The sequence below is a fragment of the Tetranychus urticae genome, chromosome 2 (assembly GCF_039701765.1).
Source record: "Tetranychus urticae isolate SD_2017Ah chromosome 2, NJAU_TeUrti_SD_1.0, whole genome shotgun sequence".
NCBI lineage: Eukaryota > Metazoa > Arthropoda > Arachnida > Trombidiformes > Tetranychidae > Tetranychus > Tetranychus urticae.
Window position 1 is genome coordinate 17,503,103 of NC_142959.1, and position 21,045 is coordinate 17,524,147.

Sequence of the window (21,045 nt, forward strand, 5' to 3'; positions counted from 1 at the left end):
GACAATTTAATGTAAATGAAACATTTTATTAAAACTTTAATAATGCATTTGAATGAAAAAAGTACCAAAAAGAGGCAAAAAAGGTTCAAGTTATTTTTCAATTTAAATTAATAATTTTGTTATTTAGCAAAAAAAACGAAAGGAAAAAAGACGATAATATTAAAAATTGAGGAATCCACTGGCAAATTCAATAATCAATCCCTATTATGGTCAATAGTTATTACAACGATTCTTGGTTTTTATTAATAAAATCAGCAGCAAAAAAGTTAACTAATAATGCAAATTTATAATGAGAGTATTATCAGGAAAAAAACATTAACCTGTAAAATTGAGTTGTGTGTTGAGGTAATTTTGAAATACTTATTGGTTGTTATTAATATTACAAATAACTGTGAAAGAATTTTATTTTTAAATAAAGTTCATAATCAAGTTTTAATTGACAATCAACCAAATGAAAAATGAAAAGGCAGAGAGAAAGAAATGCAAGATTTGCAGATGAAGAAAAAAATGAGACTGAAACAGGGAAATAAAAAACTTCTCTATGACAGAGAAAACATTGATTTTTTCATTGTTTTCAACTAATTGCAATCAGTTATTACAATTGTCCAATGCTTGCAACCACCTCAATATTACATTGATACAACCAATAATTACTCTTTGTCATCGTAGTCATCATATTTGGTCAATGAGCTTTTATCAAACATTCCCGAGGATTGATCTTCATCTTTAGCGGCATCAACTGTTGATTCACTAGCAGATGAGGATGACAATGATAGTAAAGATGATGATAGTGATGATGATGAAGAAGATGAAGATAAAGATGAGGATGATGATGATGATGATGAGGAGGAAGGTGATAATGCTGATAAAGATGATAAAGATGAAGATGAGCTACTGATTGATGAAACTGATATTGGTGTCACTGATCCAGGTAAAAGAAGAGATGATGTTAATGATGATGAATCTTTTTTCTTATTAACTGGATAGAGGCAAGGTGGTGATGATGAAGATGAAGATGATAATTTAACCAACGCATTTTTTTTACCAATCTCATCTAATTTGGAGTTAATAGTGTCCATGTATTTAAGAAGACGATCCAATTTATCAGATAAATCAGTCACCTTCCCTCCTTGACTTGATAACTCTTTCAAAAATTTTTCAATTATATCAGCATGATGTTTCTTCATCTCAGGAACCAAACTATTATCAACTCGATGGTTTAATCCGCTTCTTTCAACATTTTGATATTCCATAATCTCGGGTATTCCCTTGGATTTACCACAAGTATTACGGGTACGATAAGCTTCATTACCTGGAGTTAATTAATAAGAGAAAAAGAGAAAGAAAAACAAAATTAATTAATCTTGTACAAGAACGCGATTGAAACAGCTGATAATACTTTGATATTGAATGAAGCAAGTGAAACAATGTACCAAATCAAAGCAATCTATTAATAAATAAAATAGTACATCAACTCACCTCGACACTTGAATTTAACTGGATCTAGAGACATGATTCGTTTACGAGACAACCTTTTGGGTTCAGCACATCTAGCATCGGACGTTTCAATTGGATTTTTTTGTAAATAATTTGAAAGCCATTTGAGATTGCAGTCACAAACGAAAGGATTTCCTCCCAAGTGAAGTGTCCCGATGTTTTTAAAATAATCAAAGGTACCATTGGCAAGAGATTGAATCTTATTGTCGTAAAGTGAAAGTAAATTGAGGTTATGAAGTCCTGAGAAAAGGTCTTTACGAATGCATGAGATATTGTTGGCATTGAGCAGGAGAAGCTGAAGAGATGATAATCCATGAAATACGTTTCTCGGTAAATCAGTTAATCGATTACCATATAGAACCAGAGTTGTTAATGATTTGAGTCCAAAAAAAGCATCACCAGCCACTTTGGATATTTGATTGTTGCTCAAATCCAATCTCCTGAGATGTTTAAAGGCTGAAAAAACTCTTCCAGGTAACTCTGTGATTCGATTTTGCTCTAATCGCAATTCAGTTACTGTTTCTGGTATATCTGGAGGTATTTCCGTCAATCCACGATCTCGACAGTCAACATCATCATTCTGACATGAACATCCATAAGGACATTGAGCTGAAGAACTGCAAGTAAACAGAGAAACAAATAAATTTAGATAATCAAATTAAATTTAGTTTATGGAGTCATTTAGCTTTCTTAAAGGCAAACTAAGTTCAGGAAAGGATTCAACCTCAAAACGTTACAAATGATAATAGCTTAATCATTCCAGTAATAGTCGTGATAAATTTAACCAAAATTGCAAGGTTAATCTTTGATTGACCTTTAAAATTATACTAATTTCTTGATGTTTTTCCCAAGATTTTCAGCTTAAGTTTAATCATTCGTTACAGCATTTTAATTAGCTTTTTGGGCTTCCTCCCAATTGTAATTTGATTGCTGATTCAAGCTACAAACAATTTACTCTTTACAGTAAATCTTATTCTAGTTTTGTTTCTCATTTTTTATCAACCCAGGAACCATTTGTGATTCAAATTGGTACAAGTTGCTTGATTACAATAATAGAGAGATGAGGAAACAAATGGAAACCTTGTTAATTAACATTTAACTAAGTACAATGATGATTGGCGTTGATCAACTTGATTATGTTTACTGTCAACCTGATGATTGCTGATGAATAAACGGATCTTATTCATGGAGATACATTGAAGTGAATGCGATAAAAGTGAAGACCCTGAAAGAAGTTTATAAAATATTCAAGCATTATTGCTAGTAATGCTTACCATTGGTACCATTATTGTTAACATTATTTATTATCAGCATTATAGTCAATTAACAGTCAACAATCAAGGGAAAGAAAAAGGTTTCGCAGTTGATGAAATATTACAAAGCAAAGGGAAAAAGTAAACTTCAAGTTGGCCTCTCATCAAAACCAAATGAAAGCAGCAAGGAGGATAAAAAACGTTGAGTTGATTGATTTCAATAAACTGAAGAGGCTCAAGTTTAACTGGAGTTACATTATATTTTTGTGTTTTTTTTATCCTTGCTGCCATTGCTACTGTAGAGGGCTTCAAGAAGTAAGAGGTTCAAGAGGCAAAAACAGAGGGAAGGTTCAGGGTACAGTGGGTGGAAAATGAAAGTGAATTTGAGGAGCAAACAAACAACAAAAGCTGTGATTCAATTTTGAGATCATTTTCTCGATCCAGTTTTGTTTCACAGCAACAATTAACATAAACTTGAACACAATCTTAATCATCATCACAGTTACTTGTTGATTACACTGCAAGTTCAACTGATGACAACATCACAGTTGAACACCATTCAAAGAGCACCAGAACCAAGAGCAGAATCTTGAAATTGAAACAAACAGTAAATGGAAAAAATTTAAACTGTTATTTTTTTCATTCAATTTTCACCTTTTTTCACCTGTTTTTTATGCTACAGCAAAAAAACAGTTTCTGATTAATCAGTCATTCTCTTCATGTGGAGTGATGATCATCATCACCTGACTTGATGGTAAAAATTATCATCATCTTTAAAGATTTTCAAAAGCAAGTCAAGCTGAAGAAGATGGAAAAATAATCTGAAGGAGAAAACCTTTTCTGTATCAATTTCGCTTCTCCAATTCAGAGTAAGGTTCTCTGTTTTCCAGTTGATTGATATTACCTTTCATCAGATTGATTGTTTAATCCACGCAACTGTTTCCTTACCTTTTCATTTACCTCTTGGACTTACTTTCAATGGAAATTAATCACATTTTTTACAGTTTTTTGCTCTTCACAAACCTTAACCTTTAAACAAGAAAAATCTGAAATTCTGAAAAGTGTAGGCTTTCCAAATACAACTTCTTCCTTCTTGTAGGTCGATCATTTATTTCAACATTTTTGGTGATTTGTTGCCTTCACCAACCTCACAAACTGGTCATCATGGATCGTCATTATTGATATCGTTTTTGAAATTACTTTTTATTGCCTCAGCTTTTGACTCAATGTTCAAAATTATTTACTTTTTTTCCAATCAACATCAGAATTCAAAAAATTGTGTTTCCATTGATTATTATTATACAAATTAATTATCCAAGCCTGAAACTGCCTCGAGGTTTACCTTTAATTTAAAACTCCTTCAACTTTTACCTTTCCTTCAACGTTTACTCGATACTGGAAAAGTAACAATTTTTTAGGTAAATTTGGGTTTAAATCAAATTCTGAACTACAAAATATATAACCTTATTATCAAGCAAATTGCATAGCAAAAAAGTTTCAACAATAAACATAAACAACTTTCAGTCTTGAAATTACAATCTAGTTTAAATTGAATCTTGCAAAGTTAAATTGTAAACCCACACTTTTCCAGTTAATTTGCAGCTTCATTAAAAATTGATCAAAGCGATTCAGAAACGTATGTAAAATGATATCTTTTCAGTCAACATTTTCACTTAGCAAAAGCTTCAACTTTAAGTTGATGAAAAATTAATGTCACTTTTGTTCAACTCACAAAATTGAATATTTCACTCGCAATTTAATCAACAATGAAACTGTAAACTGTTAAACTGGTAACTTTGTGTTAACTCAATACTTATTTGTACTGTTGGGGAACTTTTTTTACCTGAGATTTTTGTACCAATTGTTTGTCTTGTTGATGGTTAATCTATTGGCAAACAAAACACACTGCAAGGCAAACAATAACGAAACCATTTGTTTGAACATTGTCACCATCAATTTAATTGATAGATTGATTATCTTTCTTCTAAACAATTTATTGCAAACCAACAATGGAACACAATCAACAGATTGAAAAGTTTACCTTTAAACTGGACTTTTGTTTTCTGTTCAAACAATTTTCACCTCAATTTTGGATCAATGCAAATTCAAGATTTACCTTTTCTCTCTTCTTCTTCTTCTTTCAAATTGTTTACCATTTTTACCTGTAATCTTATTGTTATTTCAAAAGATTACCTCAAATGAAATGAAAACGCCCGATGATTACAATTATCATTAGCGTAACTATCATAATGATAATCATCAACGGCATCATTAATGGTCAGTGGGCGATCAGTTTTACAATTTAACAGCTTTTTTAACCAGCCTTTTGTAATCATTATGTTAATTTCAATTTTAAATTTCAACTAATTCCTGATTGCTGTTTAACCTATTCAGTAATTGAATTTTGCTCTTCATTAGAGTTAATCAAAGTGAATACATTTTCGCCTCAAATCATCTCCATTGACCAATTGTTAACCAGTTTTGTGCTTTTCAACCAAACTGCTTTGTTTACATTTCAAATGTCAATCTTTTACAATTAAGAGACTAATTGGACTGATGTTTGTAGTCAATCAAAACATAATGATGATTACTTGTTGATTCTTATGTAAACTGCATGTTTTTTCATGCCAAAAGTTACCATGGTTAATCATATGAACAAGATAAATTAATCTGGAAACCAGTAAATGATGCAAATTAAGGGAAACAACTTGTTGTACACTTAGCCTGGAGTGTCAATTAAGATTTTGTGTCTCGATAAGGATCAGCAGAAAAAAAATGATGCTCATGAAGATGATGATGATTCACGTCTTTCTTGATTGATGTACTTTCAATGTGTTTCTTCTTGTGATAACCTTTTTTCATCATTCGGTGACATCCTATTTCGATTAGTTTATTTCACTATTTTATGGTTATCTGCTGGCTTTTTGCAACTATCATCATTATCATTAGCTCGCCTTGACTCCACTTTGATCTATTCAATATTCAGGTAGACAATTTGAACCATTTTTCACAATTCATTGAAATATATAGAGTAACTTTAGTCTCAACAGTGTTTTGAGGTTAACTTCAAATTTCAAGTTTAGGTAACCAATTGTTAACCGATTGCTGGAAAACAAAAATTGCAGGTAATTCTGTTTTTATTTAATTAACTTCTCCTTTTTTTGCCAAACAAAAATCCAATTCACCAAATTTGCGGTTCATTCAAGATTATTTGTCATCTTTTAAGCGAAAAGTGAAACAGTAAAAGGTAATGCATTATATGTTGGTTACTGGTAATAAGGCTAATTTGCTTTTGACAATTTGCTTGTTAACTTTTTTTTTATTTTGTTTCTTTGGTTCCTATTGGCCTCACACATTTCATGATGATAACTGTTGAACCGGAAATCGAGTGACAAGTGAATATTAGTTGAGATTAGCTGCAATTAAGAGTCTTCCTGTGTTACTATTAGCAACATCAAGTTGAATCAAAAATAATCAAATTGAAAGAAAGCTTGTTGATTCTGTTTCTATTAATAGAGGTCTAAAGATGATGATGGTTGATGAAGATGGCGAAAAGGTTTCAAAGTTGAATTGATTGGTGGAAGAAAGGAAACTGATGATGAAAAAAGATGAAGCTCAAGATGATTGTGTCTTAAAGTGTGTGTGCTTGTGTGAGAAGGCAAGTGAAAGAAAGAGACAGTTTCAATAAGATTCTTTGGGGAAAAATATCTTCTCAATCGCAATAGGAAATTGATCTAAAAAGCTTAATGGATCAGAAGAATCAACCAGCAATAAGATGATAGTCAACAGCAGCAAAAATATCAGCTCTGTTATTTTTTTATTTCAAGCCAAAAATTCCTCCTTCGATAACTTCACAGGGTAACCCTGAGCAACCTTTCTTTTTGGGTAACATCTTCATCCCTTTCTTTGCCTTTCTTTTCATTTATCTTTCTCCTCTTTTATCATCCAGCCATTCTTTGTTGCAATAATATTTGAGACCTTTGGATGGAGAAGAGGAAAATGCTTGCATCAAAACAAAATGTGATATTGTGTCCATTGAAAACACTTTTGTTGCTATCAACATCAGCTTTTATTGTACCATCAAGGCGTGAAAAATGAACAATCATGATAAAGGCGAAACAGATGAAGATGATGATGGTGATTGTGAAGATAATGATGATGCTTTTAGTAAAGCCAATCAATGGCTGGTTAAATGGATAACAAACAAGAAAGATTCAACCAAAATGATATAAGATCCAAAGTTATCTGATTGTTATACAAACTGGATAAAGAAATACTATCGCCACAAATCATATAGAATATGTTGTTCAAATCATGATTAAAGCCATCCAGTAATAATACCAACAAATGTAACAATCGAAGGCTTTTTCAATATCTTCACGGCCATAACTATTGATAACATCCAGATGATTGCTTGCTCTTTGTATCATATCAGATCCTGATTAGTCCACAATCTGGAATAATAGCAGTTATATCAAAATTCATTGAATTATCCTTGTCTATTGCTTGTCCATTGCATGGTCGTCCTTATATTTTCAATGTCCATTGAACCTTGCAGAAACATCGTTTTTTATTAAATCGGCCAACTAATTGATTTACCAATAAAAAGAAATAATTATGAGCATCATTTTAAGACTTGTTTATCTGTTCAGTTTATTAGAAACAAGCAGACATAAATATAAAAATGATATAAAAAAGGTGAACCTTGAAAATTTTTATATCATTATCCATGAGAATCATGATTCTAATTGAATAAGACATTTTGTTTTTTTATGTTCTGTTTGCTGGAGAAAAGGAAGAATCAACAGAAAAGAGAGAAAAAAGATGATAATCTTAAGCAACCTTTTTCTTCTAATCTGCATCAGAAATGTAATAATCTTTCAGCAAAATCATGCAAACTTTTAATTCAACAAATTCTTGCAGAGCTAATGAAAAGGTGTGTCCCTATTTTTGTGCATACACAAAATGATTGAGAAAGAAGCATCAAAAGGAAGCTAGAAAATGAGCAAACAAGTGAAGATTGCATGTTAACAATTACATAAAACAGATTAAATTCAAAATCGCAAGAATATTCTTGATTTAGAATGATTCCAGTTCACCTTTTCAATTCATTGAACACAAGATATTAACATTGAAATAAGAAACGGATTGTTGAAAAAATAACGTTAAAAAAGGTTTTGGTAAAAAGGTCAAGAAAAGATGATAAAATCAAACGAGATTCCAGTCAAATCATGATTAACATACAAGATCAATGACCAATTTACTTTAACCAATCAATAATTAAGAGTTTCTTACCTCTTTCCAACCACTTAAAACACTTGATGAGTACCACTTTGAATACAATTTCAAAGATGTGTTAACATAAAAAAAGTCAAGCAGGTTGAATGAAACATAAAAAAATATGCATAAGAATGAGCAAGCTGACATGTATCGATAATTACAAATAGTTATTCAACTAAGATTGAAATTGAGTTGATAGACAAATCGTTAACAATCAAAATTATAAAGCAACATAAAAGTAAGCAATTAAACAAACGAAATCAATTTATAAAATTAACAAATCTAAACATAAAAAAAGTGACTTCACTAACATGCCTTCAAAAGGGAGGGAAAATTGAGTAACAATAGACTAAGCGCGATTTTCAAAGTTAATCAAAAACATGAAAAATTGTTGTAATTCATTAATTCAACACATTTAACGATTAATCATTGATTAAGAAACAGTTGAAATGGTCGATTTAATCAAAGATCAAACAAAATAAGCATAAAGTGATGAAGGTTGAGAAAATTTCATTCAGCTTTTGTTTTTCAAATTGATTGGTTAAATAAAGATGAGTTAATCATGAAACTTGAAATGAAAGTTAAGAAATCGCAGAAAACTGGAAAACACAGAAATGCAAATTTTTTCATTGAAAGTAAATTCAGTTGTTATTTGAATTGGAAAGGGATTTTCTTTCATTTTCATGGTAAATGTTGATCTCAACTGAACATGTTTCTCATCTGATTAATGTACATTGAAATGAATCAAGAGTGTTTCTGTCGTTTATATTGATCATCTAGACCATTTAATAAACATAATGATGATGTTTTAATGATATTCAGTGAATCAATTGAACAAACAGTACAAAGTTGATTGTCAATTGAGAGTTGAGCTTTTCAAAGTAGAATGAAAATTATTATTATATTTGTCAGAAGAAGAAGAAAATATTTTCCTTTTGTTGAGGAAAGCTGAACATTTTTCCATGTTTGGGTTACCATTAAGGGAGTGAAGAAAAGTTCACCCATTCAATTCAGATGGTGAATAAAAAATGGATTGAATTTTAGATGTTTACTTATTTTATGATTACAAAAGTATCTGTGAATAGAAAGAAGTCCAAAAATTGAAACAGAATTGAATTTACATATGAATGTCATCAAGTTTCAAGAACATTTCAAGAAGAAGAGGAACAAAAAAAAAGAAAGTTCAATTGTAATTTTCAATTTTCAACTGAAAATGCATTATAAGAGAAACAAAAAGAGGGTGAAAAAACTCCCAGTTAAATGATGATAAACTGTTTGCTTTGATAGTAATTAGTATTAGCTTTCACTTTTGTCTTCATGTCAACTTCAATTCCCAGATTGATGTGAAAACGATGAGAAACCATTTACTTGAATTTGATTCAAGTTACCATGAATAGATTACTGTAAATTATGAATTTCTGATGAATTTGGATGAAAATCATTTATAATTATACAGTGATTGTAAGGGCAGACAACAGGGATTGAAGTGATGAACATGAAAATGATGGAGAAGATAATTTGCTGCTCTTTTTGCTGGTGTGACTCTTAGGCCTGAGGCTTGAGGTTTGATCAAGTAGGAGGCGGAGTAGGAGGTTGATACAGAGGAACCTCAAATTTAATTAACGGCCAACATCGGGCCAACCTGAGGTCAAAGGCAGAAGTGAAGTAAAATAAACTATTTCCATGAATCAATTTTTCAATCCATAAAAGTCAAGTTAAAAACAAATACACAGTAAAAAGCCCGTGCAAACTCAACATCTTTTACCTCATCAGTTTCATTAATAGACCTTGCATTTGGAGCATGAAATTTGGATCCGTTTCTTGGCCAAATATCTGAAACAATTTGAACCAAAAGAAAATTTTGAAACTGAAAACACTTTAATCATTTACTCAATTCAGTTAAAGACAAGTTGAAATGTTTTCATTGCTTTCAATTGAAAAATCGCTCTTCATTCAAGCTTTGATTTTGAACTCAAATTTTCAGCTTTCATTTTAAATTGAAATAATATTTTGGACAAATTTTGGTCAACATTTCAAGTTGCAAAGATCAAACAATTGTAATCTAATCTTGAATTTTGAGGTTTTTTCCAAGATTAATTTTTCTCAAAATTAGAAGTAAAAATCTTAGAAATGATAAAGTTTCTCATAATAATGATTATCCTGACAATCAGAATGATTTAGAGATTTAAAAAGGTTTCATTAGACATCAACTTATGGATCATTGAATTTAGATGCTTCAAGTTTTCCGATTGAAATTGAGTTTGATTAAAATCGAGACTTTTGATTTTCGAGTGAAATTGAAATCTAAAGAAACTGTCGAGTTGAAATGAAAACTGAAAGTTTCCCCGATTCAAACACTAATCATAATTTGCTCGTCCATTCATGTGTAAATGAAGCTTGAAAAGTGTTCAAATTGTTGATTCACCAAATGAAACTAAAGTTTAACTGAAACTTTCATCATAAGGCAATGATACTTGTTAATCATTTCCATAGCCATAACACACCTAACTGTTTAAATTGATCAGCATCCCTCGCCATCATCATCATCTTGTGAATTACTCATTCTCTCATCCTAATCATCATAATCATTTCTCTCCTTTTTTATCCTTCTTACCTCCAACCTCAGCATCAATTGTGATCCTTCTCCTTCACTGGGTCAATCCCTCTCCTCATCATCTCTCATCTATCGGTGTGTCATCATCATCTTTCCTCTTCTTAACACGCCTTGTTGATTCTCTCTCTCATTTCTCATCTTCATCCCTCTCTATGTAAACCTATTTTCCGTCAAAATCGATTTTAATGGACTTGACTTTTTTCCCTTTCTTTTCTTTCTTTTCTTCCTTCTTCTTATCATCTTCTTCTTCATCTTCCCTGTAAAGAACTCGAATGACTCATTCAAGTTTTACTTATGTTAACTTGCAAATACGATTGAACCTCAAAATTAATCTCACCAGAAAAAAGTAAGAATTACTTAAACTCATTCCAAGATTCAATTCTCACTCCTCTTGATCCTCATTTTTTACTTCAACTGCCTTTGGCATCTTCATCTCTATTTTATCCTCAACTCTGGCCATAATTATCATCAACATCAACATCATTTAATTGTGATGTGAAGAAGAAGACATAAAAAAAGAGTGAAATTTACCATTTCTCTTTGAGTTACCCAAAAATTGTTATTAATAATCCATCATTTTACCCTTGTTTTCCCTATAACCCATTCTTGATGAATCTTGAAAATATTTGTCATCATCAACATAACGCTCCTTAAGTTTCATTCATTATTTATTCATCATAAATTAAACATTTATCCTGTTAAAGTTGACTCATACAGAACTTTGATTTACTCAATGAAAAGTATCAACAATAACAACTCTATTAAATTAGACTTTCATTGATAAATAGAAGAGAGGAAAATAGTATAAAATATTAATATCAACTGTAATTCAATTGAAAATTTCAACTCTTGATGCTCTTCAGTTAACATGGAGTTTATCCTCATCACTGACTCATCACTTCAACTGATTTAAAAACAGTTAATTAAGTGAATTGAAGAGAAAACAAAACAAAAATAAATCAATGAGACTTGGAACACCAAGATCAATCCTTTTAACCTTCAAAGTTGACTTTTTTTGGGTTAAAATAAAGCTTTACAACAAAATTGTAGCAATCAATTTGATCATAAAACATTGTAATAAAACATCTTTTGATCATTAAATTTGCAAAAGTAAAATGATTATAATTTTGTCCATTTTAATGGTTTTAACAAGAAATCTTTATTTCTTCGTAAACTTTACGAGTTGATTATTGTAGTCCAATATTCAGATATTTTCCCATTCAATAACCAGGAATAAGTTGCAAGATAATCTTTCAATTGTTGCAATTTTTACCTGTAAATCATTGCAATATTAATCTTGCAATGTAAACCCATTTTAAGCCGATTAACCAGACCAAATGTTTACCCAGATATTCAAAGATGAGGCTCAAGATGAAAAGCTAAATCTGGTTTTCACTTTAATTGTTTACCAGACAATCTAATGTCTGATGATTACAATCATTTATCAACATCTTAATTCACCATTTCTCTACGGATTAGTCGTGATTTAAAGGTAATTGGTTTGTTTTGTTCAATTTTTAAAGCTTTTTTTTCGCCAAAATTTCTTTCCTTTTTTCATTTAATCTGAAAATCTGGAAATAATAAGTTTGCAACTGAACTGCCTTTGAATTGCATTCAAAATCATTGGTTGATCAATTGATTGATGAACTGATTTTCAAATAGACTGATCTTTATTCAAGATTTACTTTTTCAATTTGTTTGATTGCTGGTTAAATTGTGATAATGATTTAAGTAAATAAGATTGATGGATATTCCCTTTAATTAGCTGATTCATGTTTTTTAATGGTCAAATCTAATTGATAAATCATTGAAATCAAGTTCTCGTTTCATCTTATTTGCTGTATTTTTAGGAAACCAAATGGTTAAAATTGTTGATAAAAAAATGTCAATCCATGAATTTGAATCAAACAATGATTTCAGCAATGAATTTAAAGTTTTACTTTTCATGGAGTTTGATTGATCTGAATGGTTTTGTTGATACAAATTGAGGCTTTCAACATTTTCAGTAAATTTTGATCAGAGGAATGAAGAAAAATAAACTTATTGTAACACTGATTCAGGTCTAACTACAAATTTTGTAAGATTATGATTGATGATGATGAAGATGATGTTAGATGATGAAAGAATCTCAATTTTTCTCTCTTTCCTTCTTCACAATTCATTCATTCAATACATTCACCAAGCTGATATATTATTACAAGGAGTGTCCAGTTATTCAGAGTTGATTGAAATTCCCGAAAATAACTGTTCTGTACCTTAATCAGATTACATTTGGGTCAGGTAAACATATTTAATCTTTCAACATCTTACAGTTGGTTACTTCATTCAATGTTACTCTATGTGAATTATGTCAATTCAATCAAATTAAAATTTGATCAATAATATTGATGACTAAATTGCTTTCATTTTAATTATTTAATTGAAAAAGCATTTGTTTAAAAGCTACAGCAAACTACTCCTGGTGGTGAGATTTCCCTAGTTTAATTAGGAAAATTTCCCTCACAGATTTAACCGCCTGATTCTTTTCCCTCTTATGCTTTTTATTTGAAACAGTAATTTACTTTAATTTTTAATCAATTGTTCATTTTTACCTCTTTTTTTAATCATTTTTTGCAAGCTAATTGTCGACTAATTAGTCAAGATCATCTTGTTGCCTCGTTTCATCGCTAAATAACATTTATCAAACAGTTCCGTTTGTATATCTTCTGCTAAACGTGCTTTACAGCTTTACCCTTGCTTCACCATCCATCTTGGATTAACAACTTGGCTTAATTAACCTGATATTTGAAAGTTAATTTCTGCTCAACAATTTACTGGAAACAGTTTTGTGTTTAATATTTACAAATTCACAGTTTAGTTAACACTAAATCATGTTCATCTTAAATCATTCAACAACGTGATTGTTTTAAATTGGTGGATTACTATAGCAATGTTCAATTGAATGTGTGCTTCTTTATTTTCATTTTATCAAACTGTTTTGTTTCTAGTTGAACTTGCATTTCTTATTTACATGATAATGTAAGTACTGATATATTGACTTTGGCCAAAATTATCATGTTGAAATGTCAAGTTTTGTTGAGTCAACAAAAATTTTTACTAAAACAACTTTAAATCAGATTTGAATGCTATTTTTGTTTGCTCATTTCTTTGACAGGTTCACTTACTTACCGGAGCAACTTTCTTGCCCTCATTTAACCATGATGATTAGTATAACCATCGTTTCCAATCAATATTCACCAGAGAAGGCAAAGTTTAACAACGTAAAAATCAATTCGCTGGTTGCAAAGTAACTGGTTGTTTCCCAATGTTTGTTGGTACATGAAACTTGTTCACAAACCAAGAGTTATCAACGAAATGAATTCTCTGATGAATATCATATTTTGACAACTTGAAAGTCGAGTCAGGTATATGATTGAATTGAAAATGATGATAATACATGATGATATGAAAACAGTCGAACGAATTTTAAATTTTGTTCACCAATCTTCTCATTCCTATCATCATCATTTTCGTCAGTTTTTACTTCTTGATTCAATGTAATCTGCAAGTTTTTGATACTTTTTTTCTCTCTTTTTCAGGATGAAAAAAGTTACTAAAGATGCCGAGAAAAGCAAGGATAACTCCTCTGTGCCAATGTTTGGTTCAAAAATTCTGATAAGAAAATTCCGAGGTGGGATGTTAAAGTCAAAAGATGATGACAAAAGGAAAAGAAATAGGCAAACAATTGATATTGTGAATTCAGTGTTATTTTGTGCATCATGATGTGACAAGTGAATGAACATTAGACAAAGGGAAACATATCAGAAGTAGATTAAAGTGACAACTCAGAGTTATGAAATTGACAACAAATTGATCTGCAATTTTGAAAAGTTGTAATAACCAGCAATCAACAGTAATGTTTATTCAAGCTTAAAGTTTTAACTTAATGTAACTGGAGTTGCTACCAAAAGTCACCAAATATTGGGACAATTGGTACAGCTGTTATTTTAATCAATTAAGTCAATGTAAATGGACAAATGAAATTTGAAAAATTTATATTCACTTGATACAGTCAAATATTGTCTTTCTTGACGATAACAAAAACAACGATTGATGATTGATACACATGATGACATGAATTTTTCATCAATTCAAATAATAGTGTTTCTGTTTGCCTGTAACCATCATCATCATACTTAGGATATTCACAATAATTCACACAAAAATATCATTTCCATCCATTCCTTTCAATTCAATCTGTCCATCAGTTTATTTAGTTAATATTAATTCATTTTTTCTCCTCTTTCTTTCTCCCTTTCTTTCTCATCAGCAAACATGGCGATTCACAATAAACTGACAGTTCTCTCTACTCAATGTAAATACTGTCAAATATTTTGTTGTTTTGTTTTATTTTCATTGTTAATATTTATAACAATCAACTTGGACAGTCCACCAGCAATTGAATGTAACAAAAGAAGGTGAATCAACCAAAGTAAATGCTGATGAAATGTAAATGAAATGATAATTTGATGATAATAATGGCAAAGTAAACATGATACTCAATGATAATATTGTCAATGTTATCATAATGATGAGTATCAAAGAGTATCATCTTTTTACCTTGCCATTTAGGTTACAAATAATGAGGATAATATAAGCAACCGAGTTAAATCAAAATTGAATACTTTGAATGTTTAAAGAGAGAGAGAAAGAGAAGAATCAGATAAACTTGAAACTTCTCAGATTACAAACAGATAATAGCGAAAGAAATTTTTATTCAAAAAAAAGGTTGAAACTTAAATCTCTAAATTACACCACAGTTGTGATGAAATTTGACAAAAGACGACTGTTTTTGATGATAATGATTATGACTATCATTTTATCTTTATTTATTTACTGAATTATCTGCTGAATTATCTCTCTCTCTTTCCCTGTGGTTTACTAAATAATTGTATCATGAACGTTTGACGTTGAATATCATGAAACCATTATTATTATTATTACGATAAAATGAGATTCAGTGTTGAGAATGAAATAATAATAACGATAGAGAAAGTTTAATAATTTTGACAGAGAATTATCATTTTCTTTGTAAGGATATTTTGTTTTGCTAGTATTTTTTGGTTTAACTCTTATAAATAACGTCAAAGTCAATTGTTAGACCATTATTCTTGAGGTTTCCTCTGCTGATTCAATAGAGTTGAGGTGAATCCGATGAGAAAAAAAAGAAAGAGAATATTTAAGCTTTTAAGAACTTCTTTTATCTGAAAATTCCAAGTTTCTTTTTTTATCGTTTTCTTTCTTCAATAATATAATTCAAGAAAAACATTTTCTCCATCTTCTTCTTCTTTCATTGTCATCGTCAAATTTCACCAAAGAATGAATTTAATCGTTTTATTTTCTTTTGAACCTAACGTAATCATATTCTTACCTTGATTGTAAAGCAAAAATCTGTCTCAATTCTATTTTCTTTTCTTTACCTCAGATGCTGAAAATGTATTGTGCCCTATCAAAACAAGTCAACAACAAAAAGATAATCTTGAAATGTTGAAGTTTGCAAATTTTGAATTACATTACTGGACTTGCATTTGGACAATATCGCCATTGGACTTGAAATTTGTCAACGCTCAACTCCCATTACATTGAAAACAACTGTAAATGCTGATGAAATATTCATTATTACAAAGACGTATTATTCAAGATGCAAGATAATTGGTTGATAAATGTGGGCAGTTAAAATCTCTCAACAAGATAATTTATACTCTGATGATGATGATAATATTTAAGCAAAAGCTCATAATTAGGTTGAGCTCAACCTTGAGCTCAGCATGAGACAATGTAATAAACTTCAGGGTAAAAAAGTGAAATGTTGCTTTTTTGAATGAAGATTGAAAAACAGTGTAATACTGTTTACTTTGAACAAGCTTGAATTGGGAAAGCTAAACATTGATCAAGGAAAAAAAGGCAAAGACAAAATGGCTTATTCATCGATATGGCGCTGAGTGACCAATGGAACAATCATCAACATTAATTGAATTTTTAGGCAACAAGAAAAGATTGGAAACTTGAAACAAATGAACCTAAAATCAGGCTTCATTTCAAGATACATTAGATAAATATGTTTATATGTTATAAACGATATTTATATGTATATTCATAAAGATACATCATACATTACAATTTTGTGTGAGTTAGGTCAATAAACACACAAAAACAAAGAATGATCATCAATCAAATGAACACAGTTGAACGCAATCAAGGCTCAAATTTTTACCTACTGTGATTATCTTTGAGGCTTTTCATGTTTTCAACTCAATAATATTTTACAAGCCAACCATTGCAACTGCAAAGCCAGAATGAAACAAATAAATTGTATTATAATATCAAATCAATACAATTTAATATGAAAGATATTTAAACTTGTCCTGGTTCGGTTCATGTTTACACTTGAATTTGATTCAAGCTGATATCATCAACCTGTTAACCTTGCAGGCCAACATAGGAAAGGAAAAATGTAAAATAACAAATTGTATAACCTGTAATTGAATTGATTTTGATGACACCTTAAGTTTGATGGCCCACGTCAAGATTGTCATGATGATGATGAAGAGCCTTTTTGATAATCATCAAATTTAAATCGTTTCAATTGCTGTGTAAAAAAAGTGAAACGTTTTTTTCTTGGTAAATTACAATTTCAACCTTTCCAATGTACATATTAAGTTAGCAGTTTTGATTAACCATCCATTTTGAGTTTAACCTGCTTTTACCTTGATGATAATGATGTCTCTTTGAACTTTATTTAAGCAATCATCATCATCATCACCATCATTAATATCAACCCAATAATTTCATCAACTTTTCTTGTGAAGATAATAATGGTGAGGAAAAGTGTCTTTTGTCGGACATTTTTGTATCTAATGTGAAATTAAATAGTCAGGATAACTTTGATTCAATAATCAAAGGTTAACAAAACATTGAAATGTATCATAAGAAGCCATTAGCATATTTTGAAAATATATTTCATCAATTGTAAACCATTTTTCATTCCAATTGATATTAGCTTCAAGGGTTAAAAGATAACTTGTTGACAATCACTTTTAGCCCATCACAGTCTTATTTAAACAGATCACTTGTTGGTCAAATAAATAATTATATTGATGAACATCAATCAATGTTCATCAAATGTTAAGTTTAAATTGAAAGATTTTTATATCAACAGAAAGCTCTGATTGAAGTTGAAATTTTTCTTGTAATGATTTAGATATGGATTGATTTGGGATTGTTATGGAAGCAATTTATTCAATGTTGATTTGGAGCTTCTTCAATTTTTAACAAATATTTGGATCAACTATTACCCAGGAGGAACCAAATATGTTTTACTTCATGAACTACCATGGATTTTGGTAATTTCAATTTACAAATTAGCTCGATCATGGACACCAAGACAAATTACAAGAAAGCTCCGGTCGACTGTAAACCCATGAAAGACTTCATCATTAAAGAATCAATTGAACCTGAAGGCGCTAAAAAATTCCTTGACCATTACAAGAATTGGCTGGAGACACCATCCAGGGTATAAACTATTATAATTTATAAATTGGTTGGTTTGAGACGTTAAAGGTCAAAGGTATAACCAAGAAACCAGATATCAAAGAGTTGCTATTAGACACTGAAACCGATGGTATTAACATGACACTCACACCTTTCCTATACTAATCATTGTAACAATGGCAATCAATTCTTTAATTAATAGCCTTAGGTTTAGCCTTTATTAGCTATTATTTTTCATGATAAATGATTGATTAATAACTTTTTTTTTCTTGCCATTTAATGATTTAGATATGGATTGATTTGGGATTGTTATGGAGGCAATTTATTCAATGTTGATTTGGAGCTTCTTCAATTTTTAACAAATATCTGGATCAACTATTATCCAGGAGGAACCAAATATGTTTTACTCCATGAATTGCCATGGATTTTACGAGCAATTTACAGGTTAGCTCGATCATGGATGCCAGAACATTTACGTGAACAAATTTGCTTCGCCTCTAAAGGTGACATTGGGTCGTTTGTTGGTTCTCAAAGTTTACCTGATTACCTTAACGGACAGTGCAAGACAAATTACAAGAAAGCTCCGGTTGACTGTAAATCCATGAAAGACTTCATCATTAAAGAATCAATTGAACCTGAAGGCGCTAAAAAATTCCTTGACCATTACAAGAATTGGCTGGAGACACCATCCAGGGTATAAACTATTATAATTTATAAATTGGTTGGTTTGAGACGTTAAAGGTCAAAGGTATAACCAAGAAACCAGATATCAAAGAGTTGCTATTAGACACTGAAACCGATGGTATTAACATGACACTCACACCTTTCCTATACTAATCATTGTAACAATGGCAATCAATTCTTTAATTAATAGCCTTAGGTTTAGCCTTTATTAGCTATTATTTTTCATGATAAATGATTGATTAATAACTTTTTTTTTCTTGCCATTTAATGATTTAGATATGGATTGATTTGGGATTGTTATGGAGGCAATTTATTCAATGTTGATTTGGAGCTTCTTCAATTTTTAACAAATATCTGGATCAACTATTATCCAGGAGGAACCAAATATGTTTTACTCCATGAATTGCCATGGATTTTACGAGCAATTTACAGGTTAGCTCGATCATGGATGCCAGAACATTTACGTGAACAAATTTGCTTCGCCTCTAAAGGTGACATTGGGTCGTTTGTTGGTTCTCAAAGTTTACCTGATTACCTTAACGGACAGTGCAAGACAAATTACAAGAAAGCTCCGGTTGACTGTAAATCCATGAAAGACTTCATCATTAAAGAATCAATTGAACCTGAAGGGGCTAAAAAATTTCTTTGACTATTACAAGAATTGGCTGGAGACACCATTCAGGGTATAAACTAAATGACTGGTTGAATCGTATTTGGACAAAGATTGTGAATGTTATTATATCGTGTTAAGAAGTCGCATCAAACTTTTATATAATAAGTTAAGCACAATCGGAAGGATTAAAACGGTTCAACAAACTTGAGTCAGTTAGATGTAATAACAGACATTTATTCAATGATTATCATCACCTTTCATCTCTTCCTAATCATAATCATCTTCATCTTCATCATAACCACAGTCATAACTATCACCATAACCATCATTATAACCATCATAATTATCATAGTGATAATGTAATAAGCACAAGAAAACAACTACTTTTTTTCGTTGAATAAGTTGTATTCAACCAAAGGTATTTGCGTTTTACCCCGAGGCTAGCCAAAATAGACCTTGTTACTTAAAGAGAAAGAGATGAAGATGATGATGATAATGGTGATGAGGAGGAAGAAGAAGAAAAGTTTAGGTTAAAAAAAAGTATTTTACTTTAGATTTTTTTAAGCAAAAAAAACGATTATTTTTCATACTCAGGTTTACTTGCTGACCAATGGTTACTTCTTTGCTTACAGTTATGGTCAAGTTAATGGTAAAATAGTCGGGCAAAACCTGTTTAACAATGTTAGCTGAATGATGAACCAGAACTGGGCTATTTACCTTAACGACTCAATCTGCCGAACGTCATTCATTAATTGTTTAGTGGGAAAATTATTATCATTGTATATTTGTAAGCTGTTTTACCTTTTACTTTTTTGACTTTTGACTTTTGACAGTTTGCAGTTCAACTTTTCACCTCACCTTTAACTTCAACATATAAACCAATTTATACATCATTTGAAAAGATTTGGTCAACAGATTAATCAGTTTGCCTTTAGAACAGCTAATATTACAGTTGATTGGTAAGGAAAAGGTTGATTAGATAATTACTTACCTCCATTGATATGAATGCCAATGAGCTGGGAGTAAAACAAACAAAACCATCAATTGAAATAAAATGGCTGGTGAGGTATGAAGTCTTTTACGGAACTCCATTGATAACATTGTTAATATCCAAAGTATAAATAATATTAATAATAATAATCCGTTTGAGTAAAAAGTTTTGGCTTGTGAGGTGGGCCAAATGAATGAGAAATGACGAACGTATAGAAGGGAGGAAATTTTGTTGTCCAATGTTTCCAAATTAATTGTAAATCAAGTTTATATTGTTAAAGATGTTTCTATTGTTGATCGGTATTTTTGTATGTAAAGTTGAGAGTCTCAATGTTGACACAAAGGGAAGCACATAAACATTGTCAGTCAAAGGTGATGACCTGATTTTAATTAATTATTGTTATTGTTTCAAAAGCCAATTGGTTTCGTTTTTTCACTTTTCACTGTCAATATAAGAATCATACTTTGTAACTTTGAAGATGCTTTATATTGTGAAAACTTTTCAGCCTTTACATCTTCTCAGATTAACCTGAGATGAGCAAAATTGAGTTTAGCTTTGTGCCTCTACTGCCATCTATTGATTA

The 21,045-nt window shown here is 30.5% G+C and overlaps 2 protein-coding genes across 12 annotated transcripts; one reads left to right on the forward strand and one right to left on the reverse strand.

Moving 5' to 3' along the window:
• Positions 1–386: 386 nt before the first annotated feature.
• Positions 387–20,944, reverse strand: LOC107366692 (slit homolog 2 protein). Its single transcript, XM_015934319.3, has 3 exons — positions 20,463–20,944; positions 1,480–2,114; positions 387–1,312 (listed from the first exon to the last, which is right to left on the reverse strand). The coding sequence occupies exons 1-3, from the start codon at positions 20,570–20,572 to the stop codon at positions 651–653; spliced, it is 1,407 nt and encodes a 468-aa protein (XP_015789805.1). The 5' UTR covers positions 20,573–20,944; the 3' UTR covers positions 387–650.
• LOC107366700 (uncharacterized) lies at positions 13,124–20,172 on the forward strand. Of its 11 annotated transcripts, none has more exons than XR_016199144.1 (7): positions 13,124–13,662; positions 13,799–14,048; positions 14,223–14,254; positions 14,954–15,132; positions 16,109–18,304; positions 18,463–18,976; positions 19,135–20,172. XR_016199144.1 is itself a non-coding variant. In XM_089268285.1 (6 exons), exons 3-6 carry the CDS (start codon positions 14,224–14,226, stop codon positions 16,172–16,174), a joined length of 186 nt encoding a protein of 61 aa, XP_089124411.1. In that variant the 5' UTR covers positions 13,133–13,662; positions 13,799–14,048; position 14,223; the 3' UTR covers positions 16,175–17,011. The 11 variants fall into 11 exon arrangements, 6 of the variants coding, with proteins under 6 accessions (XP_089124411.1, XP_089124408.1, XP_089124410.1 ...); XR_016199143.1 differs by having other exon boundaries at positions 13,125–13,662; positions 14,223–14,314; positions 14,954–15,115; positions 19,135–20,165; XR_016199142.1 differs by having other exon boundaries at positions 13,125–13,662; positions 14,223–14,314; positions 14,954–15,101; positions 19,135–20,164.
• Positions 20,945–21,045: the final 101 nt, after the last annotated feature.

What these genes read in the sequence shown, in the direction of transcription:
- LOC107366700 (XM_089268280.1), top strand. Translation starts at nt 14,224, where the DNA reads ATGAAAAAAGTTACTAAAGATGCCGAGAAAAGCAAGGATAACTCCTCT. An exon ending in TCTGATAAGAAAATTCCGAG is followed by an intron (nt 14,315 to 14,953) that starts GTGGGATGTTAA and finishes CTTTCTCATCAG; the next exon opens with CAAACATGGCGATTCACAAT. An exon ending in ATTGAATGTAACAAAAGAAG is followed by an intron (nt 15,102 to 16,108) that starts GTGAATCAACCA and finishes TCTTTACCTCAG; the next exon opens with ATGCTGAAAATGTATTGTGC.
- LOC107366692 (XM_015934319.3), bottom strand. Translation starts at nt 20,572, where the DNA reads ATGTTATCAATGGAGTTCCGTAAAAGACTTCATACCTCACCAGCCATT. An exon ending in TGGCATTCATATCAATGGAG is followed by an intron (nt 2,115 to 20,462) that starts GTAAGTAATTAT and finishes GTTTACTTGCAG; the next exon opens with TTCTTCAGCTCAATGTCCTT. An exon ending in AGTTAAATTCAAGTGTCGAG is followed by an intron (nt 1,313 to 1,479) that starts GTGAGTTGATGT and finishes AATTAACTCCAG; the next exon opens with GTAATGAAGCTTATCGTACC.